The sequence below is a fragment of the Cuculus canorus genome, chromosome 3 (genome assembly GCF_017976375.1).
Source record: "Cuculus canorus isolate bCucCan1 chromosome 3, bCucCan1.pri, whole genome shotgun sequence".
Lineage (NCBI taxonomy): Eukaryota > Metazoa > Chordata > Aves > Cuculiformes > Cuculidae > Cuculus > Cuculus canorus.
Window position 1 is genome coordinate 9,426,864 of NC_071403.1, and position 21,158 is coordinate 9,448,021.

Here is a 21,158-nt window from a genome sequence, read left to right on the forward strand (position 1 = left end):
AAAGAGGTATTTGATATATCATTTGTATTTTCTCAGCTCTATACGGGCAGGGTGACAGACGTGCCCTCTGCTGCCCTTTCTCACGAGCAGAGTACGACACCCCCTCCTCCCCCCCCCCCCCCCCCCCCCCCCGCCCTCCCCATGCTCCAACAGCGCGGGCTGGGGCGGGCGGGGCGCTGTCCAGGCGGCGGGTGCTGAAGGGGCGGTGCCGGCCCGGCACCTGCTCGTCGCGGAGCTGCAGCCGCCTGCGGGGCCGGCCATGGCCGTGCTGCTCTGCCTCGGTAAGTGAAGGCGGGAGGCAGCCCCCAGCCTCTCCGAGACCTCCGCTTCAGCCCCGCAGATCCTGTCCTCTCCGCGGGTTCCCTCTTGCAGCTCCATCCCTCGCGCCTCTTTCTCTTGGGGAGGCTCAAAGTGACGGGAGCAGGTGTGGGGTTTGCACCGGTGTGCGATGTCCTGGTCCTGCGACTTCTTCAGCTGTGTAGGGTATCTGATGCGAGAGGCAAAGGCAGGGGAGCAGGGGTCGCACTGATAAGAAGTTGAACGAGCGAGGAGACTTGCAAATGGGATGCCTTGTCTAAATGCAGCCACTTGTTTGCAAAGTGGAAAGCAGTTAGTGCTACGGAGAGGGCTATTGACAGTTCCCTCTGGGTTTAGATGGAGAAGAAGGGGAAAATCAACAAATCTTGTAGAGAAGGAGCTGGAAGAAGAGAATACAATGAGTATTCTTAAAGTTACAACTACATCTTATATCCTTGTGTATACTTGTATATGTATATCTACAAGTATGTGCAAATATATCTTGTACACTTGTATACATTTGTATACTTATATCTACAATTATATGCAAGTATATCTTGTATCCTTCTATATACTTGTGTATACTTGTACATACTTGTATACTTATATCTACAAGTATATCTTAATTTCTTTTATTCTCCTTTCCCCCTCTCTTCCCACATACTGTATATGTGCTGCTTCTCTCTTTAACATCCCACTACTCTAAACTCATATTCCAGCGTTAAAAACATTGTGTAGATAGTTCTGCCCTGGGTTGTGTTAGAATAAAGTTGTCCTTTATCACTTTTCAGCTATATTCAAACTATATTCAACTACAGTTTGCCTTGTCTAAATGCAGCCACTTGTTTGTGAAGTGGAAAGTGGTTAGTGGTGGCAGTGCTACGAAGAGGACTATTGATAGCCCCTTTGGGTTTCAATGGAGAAAAAAGGGAAAATCAACAAAGCCCATACAGAGGGAATTGGAAGAAGAGAATACAATGAGCATTCTTAAAGTTACAACTGTATCTTGTATCCTTGTATATACTTCTATACTTATATCTACTTGTATACACTTGTATATACTTGTATACTCATATCTACAAGTATATCTTAATCTCTTTTATTCTCCTTTTCCCCTCTCTACATACTGTATACGTGCTGCTTCTCTCTTTAATGTCCCACTACTCTGAATTCACATTCCACTCTTAAAAACATTTTGTAGGTAGTTCTGCCCCAGGTTTTGTTAGAATAAAGTTGTCCTTTATCACTTGTCAGCTATATTAAAACTATATTCCACTACAACTTGCCTTTCTTTTTTGAAGCTAGCAATCTGATAGGAATGGTTGGCCTCAATGATCTAAGAGGTCTTTTCCAACCTAGTGATTCTATGATTCTGTGATCTTGCTGCACTTGCAGTTGGTTAGAAACCACAGCTTTGTTTCACATTATTCATTATTATCTGCAAGGTAATAATCACGTAGTCTTGGGAGAAAAACTGTAGTTCCTCCATTCCTCAGTTCCCAATTTGTGAAATGAAGGTGCTAAAATGTCCTTTCCACCCCCTCCTCTCCTTTTCATTTTAGACATCAAATCCTTCAGAACAGGGAATTTTAGACTTAAACGGTGAATTCATAGACACCATTACAGAAATAAAGACACATGTAGAAATCTAAATTTAAGTATCTTTCTATCAAAATGGATCCCTCTAAAAGTTTTGGCTACAAACTACCTCTTAGATGCCCTGAACCCTTCTATGTAGAAAACAGTCACCGAATACTCCAAACACTAGAACAAATAGCTAAAGCGAATTACTAGATTAATAGCTGCCAACTTAAAAAGCTCCATAAGCTACAGTGCACTGGATTCTAAAATCATATAGGCCACTTTCTTACCTGTAGGCTTGCCACACTATACTCCCTGAGTACTGCTGAGGCAAAAAAAACCCCATCCGTAGAATGTCATTCGATCTACTCCAGATCTAAGTCCTCTCTTACACTGAATTAGTTTTAATCATAGATTATGTGACTCAGTCCTTTATTTTACAAAAGCACCTCCTCCCTTTTATGGGCACAGCTTCCAGGTGGGTTTGAAATAAACACACTCTGAAATAATCCTTACAAAGGAGCAGGAGCTGCTAATTAGCTGTTTAATCAGTCCTGCTTTGAATATTCATTTTCAGCCACTGGTTCTGAAAAGTCGTCTTAACAGAAGAAAGACAGTGCAGAGTCTTTATGCTGCAGATCTTAATTAGATGCATAAACCTTCTGTCACGTTAGTATCTACAAAACAGGTAAATGGTCACCCAGCAAAATACTCTTTCTTAAAAAGTTCCTGGGTTTGTAACTTTGCATTATCTCCTGTATACAATTGTTTTCACCTATAAGGTGTATGACAACCCTTTTTTTTTCGATGTCATCTGTATGAATAGTGACTAATTCCACAATTAGAAGGAATTTTGGGGGCAGTCCACAATGTTATGTTAACAAGCCAAAATTGTCCCTTTGGATGAATAAGCTGCACATTCCTCAATGTCAAGTGGCAGAAGCTGTTTCTATTGCTCAGTCTCCCAGGCTGACTGATAGAAACGCTTAAAGAGTGTTTCAGGCTGGAAATCACTAATCTCACAACCAGCCCTGCACTGGCCTGAGAACTGGCAGGAATACGCACAGATCGGAAAGGATTAGCACCAGCTTCATTCACCCTTTTATGGTAAGAACACGTGGCCTCTTCTGTGTCTCTGAGGCACACTAGATGTTGTTGTACCTGTCAGTTATAGAGTATTAAATGTTGCTTCATCTTTATCAACATGCATCCAGAAAGTGTTCCCTACAGCAGAACTATTGTATCACAGGTAAGTCATTTCCAGAAGGGATGGCATCACCTCTGAACAGTCATCACTCTTAAAGATCACTAAAAGCCTTATTCGATGTTTCGTATTTCTCAAATACCTTACTGGAAACCCTTCATTTTTCTGAAGAGGGTCTGGACAACTCCTGAAGAAATATTTCATGCCTTTTGCAAATTATTAAGGCATTAAGCAGTGCTGGAAATTCCTCAAATTTCATATTGCCAGAACATAAGGAAGAAAAGGAGACTTGATCTAGGAGATGCTGTGCCCTTCAATACCTAAGGAAAACACTCCCATCAGGTGTTCAGCGGCTAGTTCGATAAGGCCTGAAATCCAAAACTTAATTTTGTAGAAAATTAAGACACATGGTTACAAATTAGAGGTTGTATTACCATGGGAATGCTGATGAAAGAGCTAAACCCCAAATGATTTTTCTTTCTTAGCAAGGCAATTGAATTTTCTACCGATAAGCTGATGGTGGTGCTGATTTAAAATACTTTACCTTGAAACCTCCATTTCAGTCTTCAGTTTCAGAATTTTCTCATGCCTTTTCACAGCCTTTAAGTTCAGTGCACTCAGGGAAACAGATAAAGACATAATATGGGGGTTGCTTTCAAAGAATGATGCGTTTGTGAAGTAAAACCAAAGAGACTGAAGAGCACTCTATTATGAAATAAAACATAATTTATTATCCAACAATTGTGTAGCTGTCAAATCTAATTGATGTATCAAATCATAGGAATTCCCATATAGTCTCAGTCAAAATAAAATGCTGGTTCCTCTGAATTTAAATGGTCTTCTGTTCCAGAATCTATTATGGATCTTAGACAGCAGTCATTTCTATATATCTATGGACACATGTCTTATAGATCTATGGTTAATATTATAAACTGGGGTAAAAAATACAAGATATGCCACACTGTAACTTTGAAAACATAAAATTTGAATTTATATTTACTTTTCCAGTTGTGAAACTGAGGAAAAGGTTTATTCTTTTAGAAAATTTCTGGTAGAAAATTTGAATCTAACTACAGTAAATTATATTGCTATAATCTAAGTGTAAATGAAAAAGGTCATTTCAATATCTGTGGTATGAAATAGTCGTTATATTCTGTTTTTACAGTGTTGCTCGTGTACTTCACAAGTATATCTACTGCCCAGACTACTGACTGTCTGCATTTGAGGGAGCAATGTATAAATGCTGCAAATGGGTGTGAGAGTTTCTGGAATGTCATTGAGCATGTCTGCAATATTTCAGGTAATTCTTTAGGGTGTACAGAGCTTTATTTTGAATGGCTGAATTATTGCATATTCATAGTTTATCATAGTGTTGGTGAGATTTCAAAGAGTAAATGATGGCAGAAGACAGTCAACTTCAGAAATCCTTGACTACAGCCAAAAATATTTTCAAGAATAGTCGTACTGTCTCTTCAGTAAGGTGACAAATGAAATTTCTGGGCTATGAAAAAAATCAGAGTCTGAAACAAGAAGTCTAATTTCAGCAAAAATGATGCTCTTATATGATCCTGTTAAACAAGTCGAGCATGCAGCTAGAAAAAAGTTCCAGCCCAGCTTACTGTCATTTTAAGGAGGAATTTCTTCACCATGAGAGTGGTGAGACACTGGCACAGGTTGCCCAGGGAGTTTGTGGGTGCCCCATCCCTGAAGGTGTTCAAGGCCAGGTTGGATGGGGCCTTGGGCAGCCTGATCCAGTGGGATGTCCCTGCCCATGGCAGGAGGGTTGGAACTGGATGATCTTTAAGGTCCCTTCCTACCCGAACAATTCTATGATTCTGTGATCTCACACAATATCTAAAACAATGCAGTAGTTACTTAGAGTAATTTTCAAATATTATATCAGAATGAGAAGCCAAGCGAATAAAGCACACCTCAGGTAATGGTGTGTTGTAGGAAGGCACATTGTATTTATTCAGTGAATAGTACACATCGGAGTGTTTCACTTGCAGGGAGTGCAGATTACAATGTGACTAAACCTCCTTGAACTGTTAAACAGATTCTAACGTAATTGAAAGTAAAAAGTCAATCTCTGTGTCTATTTATTGTGTATTCAATGCTTAGTCAAGAAAAGTATGTTTTCAGTGGAGGAAGACCAGGTATTATGTTTGACCTGAAACGTGTCATAATCTCTGTTGTTCAGATGAAAATGTTCCTTTCTCTGAAGGCCTACTATCATCTTGAACAAATCATGGGTATTAGTCACCATGTCTCTTTTTCTTTAAATCCCTCCAAGACCGTGCTCTTAAATGTTGAGTATTCAGTTGTCAGGTGCTGTGAGTATGGAAGGGGGAAGAAGAGTGATAATGTCATTGGATGAAGCTATTGCTGACACTGTTGCTGACTGATAAATATCAAGGGCCTTGATCTGCTAAGGCTACATCAGTACTAGCAAATATAGTGGCCCAGGGACTATTTTCTGTCCCTGAGCTCAATTGTCATGGGGTAGCATATATCCATACAACTAAACTGTTTTACTCTCACTCCGGCTGCACAAAACTTCCTTTTGTGCTCACATTGTCTTCACAGTGTGGTTGGCTCGGTTGAGACCAGGTGCCATGCAAATGCACAGCACTATAGACACAGTCACTTGCCATTAGTTTAGCCGAGGCCTTAGTCCTGTTCTTAAATGCAGCCAAGGGTACTTAGGTATGTAACTGTGTCAAGCTCTGGAGTCCTCAAGGCAGGAAAAACATGAATCTTTTGGAGCAAGTCCAGAGGAGGGCCACAAAAATGATCAGAGAGATTGAACGCCTCTCCTGTGAAGAAAGGCTGAGAGAGTTCAGGTTGTTCCACCTGGAGAAGAGAATGCTCTGGAGAGACCTTATTGCGGCCTTTCAGTACTTAAAGGAGGATTAGAAGAATGATGGAGACAAACCTTTTAGTAGGGCCTAGCTCTTCCCGTAAGACAAAGGGTAATGGTTTACAATTAAAAGAGAATAGATTTAGACTAGATATAAGGAAGAAATTTTTTACAATGAGGCTGATGAAACATAGGAACAGGTTGCCTGGAGAGCTGGGAGATTCTCCATCCCTGGAAACACTAAAAGTCAGGTGGGATGCGGCTCTAAGCAACCTGATCTTGTTGAACATGTCTCCCCTCATTGCAGGGGAGTTGGACAAGATGACCTTTCAAGGTCCCTTCCAATCCAAATCATTCTACGATTCTGTGATAACTGCAATTTTGAGCAACTTAAATACGTAAGGCAGGTTTTCTGTCACTGAGAATCAGAGGTAACTATATCTCCATGGAAACCTCCCTTCTCCTTATATTGAGATTATTTGAAATGAACCAGCCATGTCCTCATGCCATAATGCGTTCTGAGCCTCAGCTGCAGCAGAGTTAGTAAAGTGAATGTCCCTCTGTCTGTCTTGATGTCAGTACCCAGTCTCATGTCTGGACTGTTTGGGAAGCCAGGCAGCAGGAGGTGCTGCCTTACTTCATCCTCAATAGCAAATTGCTAGAACATTCACCTGCAATGCGAGATACCTGAATATCTCTGAATATCTCAACTGATTTGTTGCAGAGATTTGAACCCAAGTGTCTCAAGTCACAGGGCAGTATTCAAAATAATTAGAGCAGAAAATTCTCCAAGGGGTCTTTCTTAATGTGTCGTGTTTCAGACACATATCTTCTTTGCATAGAAAGGCTGAGTACTTTTAAGAACAGACAGAGTAAATGAAAAATACATGATAACCTAATGGTTAGAACAGTCCCCAAAGGAAATGGGTTTCAGCTCATGTTCTACTGAGATTTTTAAATATTTTATGTGAAGTGGAACAATTTCAAAAGATATGGCTGCTGTTAGGAAAAAAAAGTATTGGAATATGCAGTACTTTCAGGCTGAAGTTAATGACCTAAAGATGAGCTCTCTAGAATCAAATCTCTTCCCCAAATAGGAAGTTACTTCTCTCACATCATTCACAAAGGCATTAGCACCAAGACTACTTGTCATAAAGATCAGGATTTGTATTGTAGCCTGTTCTTCATAAAATCATAGAAACATAGATTCATAGAACCATTTAGGTTGGAAGGGACATTAAAGATCATCCAGTTCCAACCCCCCTGCCATGGGCAGGGACACCTCCCACTGGCTCAGGCTGCCCAAGGCCCATCCAACCTGGCCTTGAACACCTCCAGGGATGGGGCATCCACAAACTCCCTGGGCAACCTGTGCCAGTGTCTCACCACTCTCATGGTGAAGAAATTCTTCCTAATGTCCAGTCTAAATCTGCCCCTCTCTGGTTTATACTCATTGCCCTGAGTCCTATCACCACAAGCCTTTATGAATAGCCCCTCCCCAGCTTTCCTGTAGCCTCTTCAGGTACTGGAAGGTCGCTTCATCATACCCTGCAACTAGATGAAGCAGGCCAGCATGATGACTTCTGTGGTCTCCTCTTTGGATTTGTTGCATTGTCTCATAATATGTGATTTCCCTCACTTATTGCCTTATTTGATTATTCACTGATATTAATGGTATTTGTAATTGGGTCAGGGAAATCTGCTGCCAATAAATAGTTGTGATGGCTTGTTTTTTTTCCCATCTCTATATTTCCTTAGGATAACAATCTTTAACAAGGTCTCTTCAGCATGGCAGGGCACTCAAATATTGTGTTGGGTCTAGGACAAATTATTTTAAGTGTGGTTATTAGGTTCCATGACCCCAGAAGATATAAACCTGCAGTCGCTGATGGTACCTCTCAGAGAGCCCACAGAAACAATGACAGAAAACCTAATAGCAGCATTATTAGTAAGAATAACATTATACTATGTGACAGAAGTAATGTATTTGCACAAGACTAAATACTTAATTGATGAGCTGTATGAATGGGAAAGGCTGAGCAGCAGTATGTTAGTTGAAGGCAGCATGAAATGGAACAAATATTCCTTTTACTAGCTTCATTATAAATTATAGGGGGCACTCTCCAGATGACTGCCTAAGTCCCTTCTTTCTCTGTCAAACTGTCCAACACTGCTCCCCTACTACTACAGTAGCATTTTCAGAGTCTCAGTTTATAGTCCTCTTAGTCCAATCCTTCTCCCACTTCCTTTTCTGTTGCAAGATGCTTTGAAAAAGAAAAAGAGGGTGAGAATAAAGTCACCTTCCAGATCTGGATGGAAAAGACTGAAATATTTACTTTTGATGGAACCCACAGTTTTTGCTTTGAAAAATGTCAGAAATATTTCATCACTGCAGAATGAAGATTTTAAGGTTTGGATTTTGTTATTTCACTGATATAAAATACAAATTTCTGATCTTTGGTTTAACCATGAATATACATTTTCTTAATTTTTCAGAACTGGAAACATTTGGATTCAAAACAAAAAGAAATCTCAGATTGCTCAAATATTAAGAAATCGCATTTTGAATTAGCTTTGAAAGTAAGAGTTTATTTTCCTTAGATAAACATGATCTAAGGTTTCTCTGGAAACCTTTTTACAGCTTTAAATTGGAGAGGGGAAGATTTAAACTAGACATAAGGAGGAAATTCTTCACAATAAGAGTGGTGAGGCACTGGCACAGGTTGCCCAGGGAAGCTGTGGCTGCCCCATCCCTGGAGGTGTTGAAGACCAGGTTGGATGGGGCCTTGGGCAGCCTGAGCCAGTGGGATGTCCCTGCCCATGGCAGGGGGGTGGGAATTAGATGATCTTTAAGTTCCCTTCCTTCTCAAATCTTTCTATGATTCTGTGATTCTATGATCTAACTCAGGCAGGATCAACTGCAGGATCTCTTCCAGGACTCTGTCCAGTTGGATTTTTAATATCTTCAATGATGGAGGCACCAAAACCCCTCTGGGTAACCTCTTCCATTGTTAGATGACCTTCATAGTAAAAAAGTTTTTTTCTGACTTGAGATGGAATTTCTTGTAGTTCAGTTTATACCTCTTGTCCTGTCACTGGATAACAGTGAGAGGTCTGCCCCTGCTTTATTCAATGCTCTCCCTAAGGTATTTCTACGCACAGATAGATGGATCAGTACCCTCCTCAGCCTTCTCTCCTTCAGGCTGAGCAATCCCACCTCTCAGTGTCTCCTTGTAAGACAGATGATCTAGTCCATTAATCACATTGGTGGTGCTTTGCAGGACCCAATCCATTATGTCCATGTCCCCCAGCACTGGACACAGCACTCCAGGTGTGGTCTCACCAGTGCGAGAGAGGAAAACTCAGTGCTCTTCTCTGCAGTCCTCAAATGTGATACCCACTGAGATTACTTAAGAGCTGACCATGCAAGAACAGAGATTATCACCCAGGAAATGTCACTTTTTACTCTTGTGCTTCTGTCTGTGGTCCCACATAAAGGTATATATAAATTTAAAAAAATATAAATAACGGCTCCCAAGCATTATCTCAGAGAGAATTTTTTGTGAATGCCTTGGAAGCATATGTATGAGCTAAGATATATTACCTAGAAATAATCAATGATAAAGCAACAATAATTGAAAACCAGCAATAAAATATTTTCTGCTGTTCATCACAGCTGAATCAACACAGTGCACAAACAGACAAATACTGATAGTAGGTTATTTCTACACAGCTTTCAAGAGCCCAGGCAAGTGAACCCCATAAATCCGACAGGCTTCCTGATTCTGTCTATGCCCTTTGTGTGTTCATAACCCCACAACCTACCTCTCACCCCCTGGTTGTCAGCTGCCGTGATTCAGCACGGTGTGTTCACAGCACACAAGGCTGCTCTGAATGTAGCCCCTGTGCCTGACTCCTAACCACAGCTTGTTAGTGTCACGAAGACAGATGTGCTAAGGGAGGCTGAGATGCTGCATAAAATATTGTGGGGTTTGTATTTCTTATTTTCCTATCTCTACTACCTTCACCCCTGATGTGTCCTCAGGGCCTTGAAGAAAGCAGTCATAAATTTTGTAAATTAGCTAATTTTTGCACAAGCAACTCCTGATCTTCTTTGCTCTTTTTCTGCACCTGGAATTTGTCCTCCTGAAACTGTCTCCTGAAATACCTTTCTTATCCATTACTCACTTGATAAAAGGTAGAGCAGAATATCTACTGACCTCCATGGGTCTCCGTAATTCCCATGTTACTACATACTTTCCATCTTATCTTTACGATCAGGGAGTGTCCTATGTCTATGACTTCCAGTAGCTCCTATTTGGATCTCCTGAGCTCCTGGGCTATTAGAAAGAGAAAGAAATGTGAGGGCTAAAGGTCAGGGTCATGCTTTACTTCTAAAATGCAGAAGACAAGTTGGAGATGGGGTTGGAGAGATACAGCCTGGGCACCATGACCTCCTCCTTTGCTGATACAAGAGGAGAAGAGGGCACAGAAGTTTAGAGCTATATCTCTTCCTAGACTGTGACAACTCCCTGCAGTGTGCACATGCTAGTACATCGCCAAGGCCTCCTTATCAACAGCAACTGGAGAAAGGATAATGCAGACACTGTTTGAAAAAGGATTTTGTGGTGGCAGAATGGGGATGTGCACTCTGGAACAGCTAATATTCATTCCTGCAGGCAGAGGCAAAATGCACTGTTTCCCCTTGCAGGCCTTTGCCTAGACTATCATCCTCTGCTATTTGTGTCAACAATATATGTGACATTAAAGCTATAATCACATTAAATCTTGACCATGGTGGCAGTGACACGTGGCTGCTAACTTTACAGTTCTACTAGGGCGCACAGTCTCTTTACGCTAATCACCTGGCAAAGCAGAAAACGAGACATCACCATTGACAGGGCAGAGACGATAGCATGTGTGCTCAGTAGATTAAAACCAAACCTCATGTTGCCCTGTGACCAGACTGGATCTTGTGAGCCACATATTCCTGTTATGCTACGTATTGTGAGATGCTTAATATCCACTAATCAAAGAGAGTAAATGTGCTGGTTTGAGGACCCGCATACCTGGTTTGACAAGGTAGACCATGGCTTTCACAAAACAAAACATTTTTAAATGGAATTAAATTGCTTCTTATGTAACTTTCTTAACTCTTAACTAAGGAAGTAATCTCTAACTTCCTTAAGCAATAGTAGGTAACAAAATATTTTTGAAATCATGAGTCTGGATAGTAGGCAGTTGATTAATTTGTCTTTGTAGCACAACCTAGTACGTGCTCTTTATTTTAGCTACTCATACAAGGAAAATATGATCTGACAGCCTTTGTGAATGTCTTTGTCGTTGACTCCAAGTGCACATGGAAGCAAAGAACTTGAAACTGGATTGGCGAACTAAGGTTTCTGCATTCTTTATGTTAACTTCTCTGTTATTTTTATTATAAAAAATACTCTTGGACTACTTTAAATTTGTTTTCATTGCCAAATTCACTCAGTGAAGTTGTATAGGATGGCAGTCCAAGGGCATATCCAAATAACCAGGCACTTGTAGGCTCATGCCATTCTCATGAGAATGAGGTATCTGAACCAGCAACAACATCCCTCAACATGGGATTAGCGTCATCATTATCACAGGGTTGAGCCTGCCCTACTACATCCCCCCTCTCGCTCCATTACGTGGCAGTACCTTAGCCTGCACTGTGAGTTCCTGTCTCTGTACCAGGCACCTGATTTCTATACAGGATCAAGATTTGCCTCAGTTCAGGATGTGCCCTTTGATTCCTGTGTACATTTTTAGTTTCGTCTCTGTTATCACATCTAACTAGAATAAAAGATATGAGTTTCAGGTTTTAGGTACTTTGGACAAGAGAACAGAAAGAGGTGTTCTGACAATGGGTCAGATGAATAAAAGAAGACAATACCACAACTTTATGACATCCCTCTGAATAGTATTTAAAATTTGTAAATTATGACAGGTTTTCTTCAAACTCTCTTCTCTTGGCAAAACGTTATGTTTGTGCTTCAGTTGAAGTGTTTTATGCAATCATATCCCTTAAGCATTCATAAACATTAACAACGTTATAATTTTTATGGTAAGTTCTAGGTAATAGATGCAAGGCGGAAGACACTATTGGATGTAATAGAATCATCCAGGTCCTGGCTGACGAATATCCAGAATTTAAAAACTGTGTCTGCACTACAGATGATTTCTGTAGCATCACGAATTTCCTTGGGAAACAGTGCAGCATTGATAAAGGTAACTAAACATAAAGATTTAATTATAAAGAAGAAAACAAAATATATAATTTTGTAAGCTTCATTTTAACTGGGTTCAAGTTTCTTTGCATATTTCCCAAATCTGATTATTCCCCCAAAAACTAGTTTTGTCCTTCATATGATATTGACTCGGCAACATACATATGAAAACAATGTCATATCTGCTTTAACATAAATAAAACCAATTAAAGGCATGTAAGAAGCTGAAATGTTTTTTGAAAGCTCTTGCTTAATCTGGTGGAAAGCAAGAATGAAAATACTATGTGTGTTGAGGGCTACTTGACGCCCAAGAAGGCTTGAGTGCCACTGGATTTATGTTATGTATAGAGTACCAACCTTATCCAGTCACCCTGTGAACAGGAGTGTGGGTGAATGGGGATGCACAGCTCTGCAGTTGTGTCACACTGTGTTACTGGAACATCTTCACGACATCTAGAAGATGTTACTGGATGTGGAGGACAGTAAATGCCTTCATAAAGCTGTAATTGTATATGAACTGCATCATTTCTAAGATTCCATTGTAATTAATAGGCCCATCCTTCAAAGCTATTTTTCATTATCCTGAGAGCTCTTTCCCTGCAGAAAACCGATTTCTATAATTGAAAATTACTTGGTGCATGAAAGGCTTGCAGTTTCTGGTCCAACATCTCCTAGATTAATGATTAGCAAAATTGACATAAAATAGGTAAGATCAGTCAGTGAATGAGAGTCTGTAAAGTGAATCCCAAGGCTGAGTCTCAGCTCTGATCCTTCACCCCCTGCTGGTATCAATCAGCATACAACATATAGTAGTAGAATACACGGCTTTATTGCAGAAGAAATAATAATATACCAACCCATCACTCCTTGCCCAAACAAGTAGAGTGGGAATCTAAAAACTGATGTTGATGTCATTGGAACAGTTCCTTTTAAAGTTAAGCAATTTTATAATTTTTTTTTCTGATTGAGTTTACATTTCTCATCAGTACAGCAAAAAGTTTAGATGGAGTGGCACTAGTTTCACCTACATAGAATAGATATTGGTCTTGGTAGATCTTTTCAGGAGTAATTCTCCCTGTCTGCCTTAAATGACTCTTTTAGGTAATGAATCAACCATCTTCTGGAAATTATATTCTCTCTTCACAAATTCAGGGCTCAGTGCTGGGTCCAGCTCTGTTCAATGTCTTTATCAATGACCTGGATGAAGGCATTGAGTGCACCCTCAGGAGTGTTAGGAATGGTTGGACTCGATGATCCAATGGGTCCTTTCCAGCCTTGTGATTCTGTGATTCTGTGATTAGGCATTGCCTAATATCATAAGATGATAATCCATAATATAGCCAGTCTGTAGGTGGTTAAAATTATGGGAGATTATTCCCTTCATGTAGCAATTTCAGTGAGGGTTTCTTGTATTACTATTCGCAGCTGAATTGTTGAAGTAGACTCTATTATACGGGCAGCAGGACACAGTTAAACATGAGGAAGATCATTAATGTTCAAGACACTGAAATTATTGCATTTTTACATGCAGCTCAGAATACAGCTAGGGCTGTTCCATTCATTACATTGCACTAAGACTCTTCTCCTTTTCCTGAGTTTGTTTTGAGCTCACCAATGATGATGGTCCATCTTCCCTTTGATTTATATGTCTGTTTGTACTATTTGTACAGAATATTTGGAAACTGCCTCAAGATCAGATACTAGACTGAGTTTTAGGCAAGACAAATACCCCAAATACCAAAGACACCTAGAAGAATTAGAAAACGACTGCAGTATTGCAAAACAACGCTGCCAAGAAGACCCTTACTGTTTTTTAGTGTATAAGAGCTTCCAGCGAGCGTGCCGGGCAGACGCAGCCAAATGCAGGCTCTCAGTGGTGAACCGAGAGTGTTTGTCGGCGTGGAAAGAACTGGGGAAAACAGTACTGGGAAAGTGCAAGTGCTCAGATCCGCTTCAGATGAGATGTGTTAAAATATGGAAGGGAATATTTAACAACCCTTGTTTGCAAATCTCAGAAGAGAGTCAAGCTTCAGCAGCTACTGAAAATGATGATGATGACGACGATGATGATGATGACTATGGTGATGATCGTGTTGATGATGAGAAAAATCAGGACATTGACAAAGGTTGGTGGTATTCCAGCAGTCTGAATGCTTTCACACATAGAACACTGTGTATATGTCTGTGCAAAAGGTTTTCTTAATAATTTGCAGTTTAACATTGGAAACAGGATGGTTTTAAGCGGCTTATTTAAATGCAAATTAATAATCCAATCACAAAATTATAGCCTGAGTGAAAATATTATCATCCTTCAATGTGTTAATTTGATACAATCGGATACAAATCAGTGCCTTTTAGTATTACACTATAAAAAGAAACAATATAAGTCCAATAACAACGATTTTCTAATAGCAAGAATTGCCTGCCTGCCTTGACTTTACACCATCACAAGCACTTGAGCTTGAAAACCAGGTGCGTTGATGAACACATTGATGCCTCTGGCCTTTATTTATTCACAGGAAACCTGACTTTATACTGCATTGAGCAGTTCTAAAAACTCTTCTTGAGATCACAGGATCTACAATTATGTAGGGAATGTTATCAGCAGCCATTGATAAACTGCGCTTTCACCCCAAAACTAATGAATATATCTGATGCTTTTAGACTTTGTTAAAAAGCTGGCACATCCTGTATTATCAAGCTAATTTGTTTCATTCTTGTTTATTTTTACTGCTGGCACTATGCAAACAACACAGCCAATACTTTAAAGTCAAGGACTAAGCTAAGACATGATTTATGACTTATGCCTGTAATCCTCTCTCTTTTTTGTTCTAGACAACATTAGTGTGGAAACAAAATTACAATGGAGTTTATCTGCTCTCTCCAAACAAAGTAAGTCTTTTTACTTATGAATCCTAATAGCTGTTCTTAGCTGTTTTCAGATAATGTACAATGTATCTTGAGATTAAAATGAATAATTTACATTTAAATTACTGAAGAGCAGGGAGCCAATGGATCCAACATACTTTTAGTTGAGCTACTGAATAGATAAGAATCCAAAAATGTCAGGTAACAGTCTTGATCCTGTTGAATTTACAGAGGCAAATCCTACCACATAAGCACTTTAGGATCAGAATTATCTAGGTCTTTTTGGAAGGTTTATAGAATAAGCTAGAAATACTTGAACTAGTTTTTAGCATGGAAATCACAGATTCTTAGAATGACCTGAGTTGGATGGGACCCACCAGGATCATCGAGTCTAACTCCTGTCCCTGCGTAAGACAACCCCAAAATTCACACCATGCGTCTTAGGGCATTGTCCAAATGCTTCTTGAATATTGTCAGTCTTGGCGCCATGACTGCTTCCCTGGGGAGATGTTCCAGTTCTACACGACCCTCCTCATGAAGAATTTTTTCCTAATATTCAACCTAAGCCTCCCCTGGCTCATCTTCCTGACATTTCCTCGGGTCCTAAGAAGAGACTACCACCTGCTCCTTCTCCTTCCCTTGTGGAAGTAAACTGTGATGAGTTCTCCCCTCCATCTCCTCCAAGTTGAACAGACCAAGTGGCTTTGGCCGCTTCTCACATGGCTTCCCCCCCTAAACCCTGCACCAAGTTTGTGGCCTCCTCTGGACACTCTCCAGTACCTCGATAACCTTTTTATACCGCAGCACCCAAAACTGCACACAGTGCTTGAGGTGGGGCCACACCTGTGCATAGTAGAACAGGACAACAACCTCCCCTGACAGCAATGCTGTGCCTGATGCAGCCCGGTACACTGTTGCCCTCTTGGCTGCCAGGGCACGCTGTTGGCCCATGTTCAACATGCCATCGACCAGAACCCCCAGATCCCTTTCCACAGGGCTGCTCTCCAGCCTCTCACCCCTGAGTCTGTATATCCAGGGTTGCCGTGTCAGGTGCAAAATCAGCCACTTGCCTCTGTTAAACTTCATGTGTCTGGCGACTGCCCAGCTCTCCAATTTGTCTAGATCCTTCTGCAGGGCCTCTTCACAGTTCCACCCACATCATGTTTGAATGTAATACACATGTGTGAAGAGAATGAATTGTGCAGGTGAGTAGAAATAATGTAATTTGTATTCTCTTCTCCATTTTTTATTATGTGGTCTAGCATAAGACTGCGTGCTGGAGATGTCACCAGCTTCAGGTATTCACTAGCCACTAACTCCCAGAAACTGTCACATACTATGAAGAAAATTCCATCTTGCCAGTTTTCACTTTCTTCTCCCTCATTTACCCGGCAGTGGCAGAAACTTGCAGGAGGGTTGCTTATGAGGGTCAAGCAGTGGAATAGAAATGTGAATATCACACAATGGGCTTAAAAGAGGTAATGCTGGGACAGCTGGATCAAGCTTGGTTTTAATGGGAATGTCACAGGCAGGATGACTACCAGTCATCACTTGAGAAGGGCTTTATTGTGATTTCAATTAAACCTTGTTATTCTTTTTAGCATACAGAGCAAACAGAACCTGTTTGGATGTGAACAAGGAGTGTGTTGAAGATGAAGTATGTAACAAACAGTTGTCCCTGTACCTTAAAGTTTGCTCAGTAAATAAGTGCAACATGGAAGAATGTCAAGCAGCCATAAGGTTCTTCTATCAAAACATGCCTTTTGAAGTTGCCCAGATGATGACTTTTTGTGATTGTACTCAGTCCGATGAATCCTGCCACAGAGCCAAAGAACTTCTCCACGGCAAGCCCTGTGCAGTTACTGCAGTTCCACCCCCATCATGTCTGAATGTAATACAGAAGTGTGAAGAGAATGAATTGTGCAGGTGAGTAGAAAAAAGATTTTGCTCAGTAATGTGCCTGTGAATAAGGACTTGATCAAATAATTTACATATATATGACATATATTTCATCTACTGCATTTTTTTCTGCATTGTATCAATTTTATATTATCATAGAATCATAGAATCACCAGGTTGGAAAGGACCCACTGGATCATCGAGTCCAACCATTCCTAACACTCCCTTAAACCATGTCCCTAAGCACTTCATCAACACGTTCCTTAAACACCTCCAGGGAAGGTGACTCGACCACCTCCCTGGGCAGCCTCTGCCAGTGCCCGATGACTCCTTCTGTGAAGAATTTTTTTCTGATATCCAGCCTGAACCTCCCCTGGCAGAGCTTGAGGCCATTTCCCCTTGTCCTGTCCTCAGTCACTTGGGAGAAGAGGCCAGCTCCCTCCTCTCCACAACCTCCTTTCAGGTAGTTGTAGAGAGCAATAAGGTCTCCCCTCAGCCTCCTCTTCTCCAGGCTAAACACCCCCAGCTCTCTCAGCTGCTCCTCGTAAGACTTGTTCTCCAGCCCCTTCACCAGCTTTGTTGCTCTTCTCTGGACACGCTCCAGAGCCTCAACATCCTTCTTGTGGTGAGGGGCCCAGAACTGAACACAGTACTCAAGGTGCAGTCTCACCAGTTCTTAGTACAGAGGGAGAATAACCTCCCTGGACCTGCTGGTCACTCCGTTTCTGATACAAGCCAAGATGCTGTTGGCCTTCTTGGCCACCTGGGCACACTGCTGGCTCATGTTCAGTCGGCTGTCAACCATTACCCCAGGTCCTTCTCCTCCGTGCAGCTCTCCAGCCACTCTTCCCCCAGTCTGTAGCACTGCATAGGGTTGTTGTGCCCCAAGGGCAGGACCCGGAATTTGGCCTTGTTGAACCTCATGCCATTGGTCTCGGCCCAGCAGTCCAGCCTGTTCAGATCCCTTTGCAGAGCCTCCCTACCCTCCAGCAGATCCACACTTCCACCCAGCTTAGTGTCATCTGCAAACTTGCTGAGGGTGCACTCAATGCCTTCATCCAGGTCATTGATAAAGACATTGAACAGGGCTGGACCCAGTACCGAGCCCTGAGGAACTCCACTTGTGACTGGCCTCCAGCTGGAGTTAACTCCATTGACCACCACTCTCTGGGCCCGGCCATCCAACCAGTTTTCAACACAGGAGAGTGTGCACCCATCCAGGCCAGAGGCAGACAGTTTCTGAAGCAGAATGCTGTGAGAAACTGTGTCAAAGGCTTTACTGAAGCCCAAGAAGACTACATCCACAGCCTTTCCCCCATCCAGTAGTCGAGTGATTTTGTCATAGAAGGCCATCAGGTTAGTTTGGCAAGATCTGCCTTTTGTAAACCCATGTTGGCTGGGCCTGATCACCCGGTTCTCTTGCATGTGCTTCATGATAGCACTCAAGATTACCTGTTCCATGACTTTCCCCGGCACTGAGGTCAGACTGAGAGGCCTGTAGTTCCCTGGATCCTCCCTGCAACCCTTCTTGTATATGGGCACAACATCAGCCAGCCTCCAGTCTAGTAGAACTTCCCCAGTCAGCCAGGACCGCTGGAAGATGATGGAAAGGGGTTTGGAAAGGACATCCGCCAGCTCCTTCAATACTATTGGGTGGATCCCATCCAGCCCCATAGACTTGTGGGAGTCTAGATGGGCAAGCAAGTCTCTAACCTCCTCCTCTTGGATCATGGGAGCCTCATTCTGCTCCTCTAACTCCTGGGTTTAATCATTTATTTTTAGTTTATCGTTTGTGTCTGACATCTTCACAGATGTCTGCATCAGCTGTGGCAGTACTACAAGTAATTCCACAAGTAAACTGAAAAGGTTCGTTTTCAGAAAGGTCTAGAATCTAGTGTGGACTTTGCTTCCACCTCTTTCATAACTCTTAACACTGTTTATACTGGACAAACTATGCCATTGTGTATTATCATTACCACTTTCTTCAGATAAAGCCTGCCAATCTGCACCTTTGCCCTCTAGCAGTTTGCACAAATTGTGCAGCAGACCAGACAATGTTTGTTTGGTTAAAGTAATTACCTTTTCCACCGTAGAGTCCAACCCTTTGTACCCAACAACCCTACAGCCAACTTGGCCTGTTCAGAAAGCTTGTCTTATGTTATTAATCTCAACCGTATTGGTACTTGAAAAAAAAGCTGCCCTGAAACATGCACAAAGCACTAAACTCATGAAGAACAATGTACTTTACAGATTTTATTAGCCCATATTCTTAGTTCTGCTTAATTGCCACAATTTATGGATTGTCAACTGGCCCACTTTGGTTTTCAGTGTAGTCACTGATGCCCCTGTGGGTTAGACCTGAATTTTACCTCAAATCTGTGCTCAAATTAACCTGCAGTCAACAAACCAGGAGGCCAAGAGACACTTTCAGTTCTATGCAGTCTATTCAGATTGACGTCAGCAGGAATTGCTCCTTTTTATGTCAAGAAGAACTGGACTACAAATGTATGTCTTCGCATGTGTATGTGTACACATGTAATATCATAATGGAGACTTGCTGAATTACCCATTAATTTGGGAGCATTGATGTTTCCTGGCTCTGACAATAAATGGATATAATTAGCAAAATTAGTCTGTAAATTATGGCTGGCCATATCTATAAATCAGGAGGTGAGTAAAAAAATCCATTAGCACAGAGGTGGCATCTGCTTTGAAACTCTTGCTTGTGTAATGAAAATATTTACAATAATGTCCTAGCTGGTATCATAGCAGTCCATGCTTTTCCATCTGTCTTGCTTGTAACAGCTACACAATATCAACAGTAAATTAATAAGTTAATTTTACAGTTAAAGGAAAAATGTTTTACTATATTAATGCACAATATAGAAGAGTTTACTTTTATTGCTCCTAGCATTTAATGTAAGTGCTAATTTGGTTTCTAATTAATGTCTACAGATTTCTTAGCTAACTTTTAATACTCGTTTTCTATTGTCATACATAATGAATCAAGGGCCAACTTTATTCTACACTAAGAACAAATAAACTGAAATTACTTGAGGTTATTGAGCTGTGAAACAAGTTAATTCTCCTAACTTATCCCCACTATCAATTAATCTTTAAGGTCAACTGAATTACTTCTAATTTCTCCTGAGCATTAGACATTTTATATTTTGTTAGTGTGCAGGGGAAAGAAGAGTTGGCATTGGATGTAGATTATTTTTGGTAAAATAAATTGAACATTCATTTTTCTTTCACACTGCCAAACAAACTGACCAACTGGAACAGCGCCTGGTTTGGTTTCATGGTGATGTCTGGTCTTATGCCTTTGTCTGTATTTCATCTCTGAGGATCTGAGCCTGTTGGTATTCATGCTGATTTTTGATGGACCCTAGGAAAATCTCCACAGGTGCTGATTAGAAGTGCACTTGCTTGTGTCAAAAACTTTTTTCAGTAAAACCAGGTTTCTCCTCAAATTACAGTTTTGCAGATTTCACTCAAACCAGTTAGGTACAAATCAGAGCAGAATTTAGGACAGCTATCACTGGTTATTGTGATGTATAGGGCTTAAGTGTTATCTTGGGAATATACTATCTTTTCATGAAGATAATTTTTCATAATTTTTTTCATAATTTTTACTATCATTTTTTTTCCTTTTTCTTTCTTTTCCCACTAGAAAAAAATACACAACTTTTCAGTCAAAGTGTTGGAGACAGGTGACAAAAAAATGCTATGATGATGAAGCTTGTCTTGAGACTTTAATCAAGGGTGACATGCCGTGTTCTGCAAACACTGATTGCAAAGCAGCCTACATTAGCAACTGGGGCACAATCCTGCGCATGGAGTGCACCTGCCAGAATTTACTTCCCACAGAGCAGTCTTTGTGCAAGCTCTTCCATCACATGCTTCACAGCAAATCCTGCTTCAGGGAGTTACGTGAGTAACACGTAAAACTTTAAAGAATAGTTGTTTTTAAATAGTATTTAAATGCTGACTTACAGCAAATCTTTGCTACCACTGATTTCAGCAAGATTTATATCTGCATGTTTTTAAATCCAAATAAATACTAATTGCATGTACATGTTTTTCCTCTGGTTTTGGGAAATATTTTATTAGTAGTAAATCAATAAAATTGCAGATTAGGAAAGTCCAAAGCCTTCCTGCAATTGGCTTAATGTTGTACTTTGGTACACTGTTT

General features: G+C 40.9%; 1 protein-coding gene across 2 annotated transcripts in view; it reads left to right on the forward strand.

The window, feature by feature from the left end:
- The first annotated feature begins 236 nt into the window (after nucleotides 1–236).
- GFRAL (GDNF family receptor alpha like) overlaps nucleotides 237–21,158 on the forward strand; it is a 33,429-nt gene continuing 12,507 nt past the window's right edge. Inside the window, exons 1-7 of one of the 2 annotated variants that reach the window (XM_054062967.1) lie at nucleotides 237–281; nucleotides 4,248–4,382; nucleotides 12,039–12,197; nucleotides 13,867–14,322; nucleotides 15,032–15,088; nucleotides 16,666–16,990; nucleotides 20,637–20,896. In XM_054062967.1, the coding sequence (XP_053918942.1) occupies nucleotides 260–281; nucleotides 4,248–4,382; nucleotides 12,039–12,197; nucleotides 13,867–14,322; nucleotides 15,032–15,088; nucleotides 16,666–16,990; nucleotides 20,637–20,896 (1,414 nt within the window). In that variant the 5' untranslated portion in view covers nucleotides 237–259. The remainder of the gene's footprint in view (nucleotides 282–4,247; nucleotides 4,383–12,038; nucleotides 12,198–13,866; nucleotides 14,323–15,031; nucleotides 15,089–16,665; nucleotides 16,991–20,636; nucleotides 20,897–21,158) is intronic. The other variant, XM_054062968.1, reaches the window with a different exon arrangement.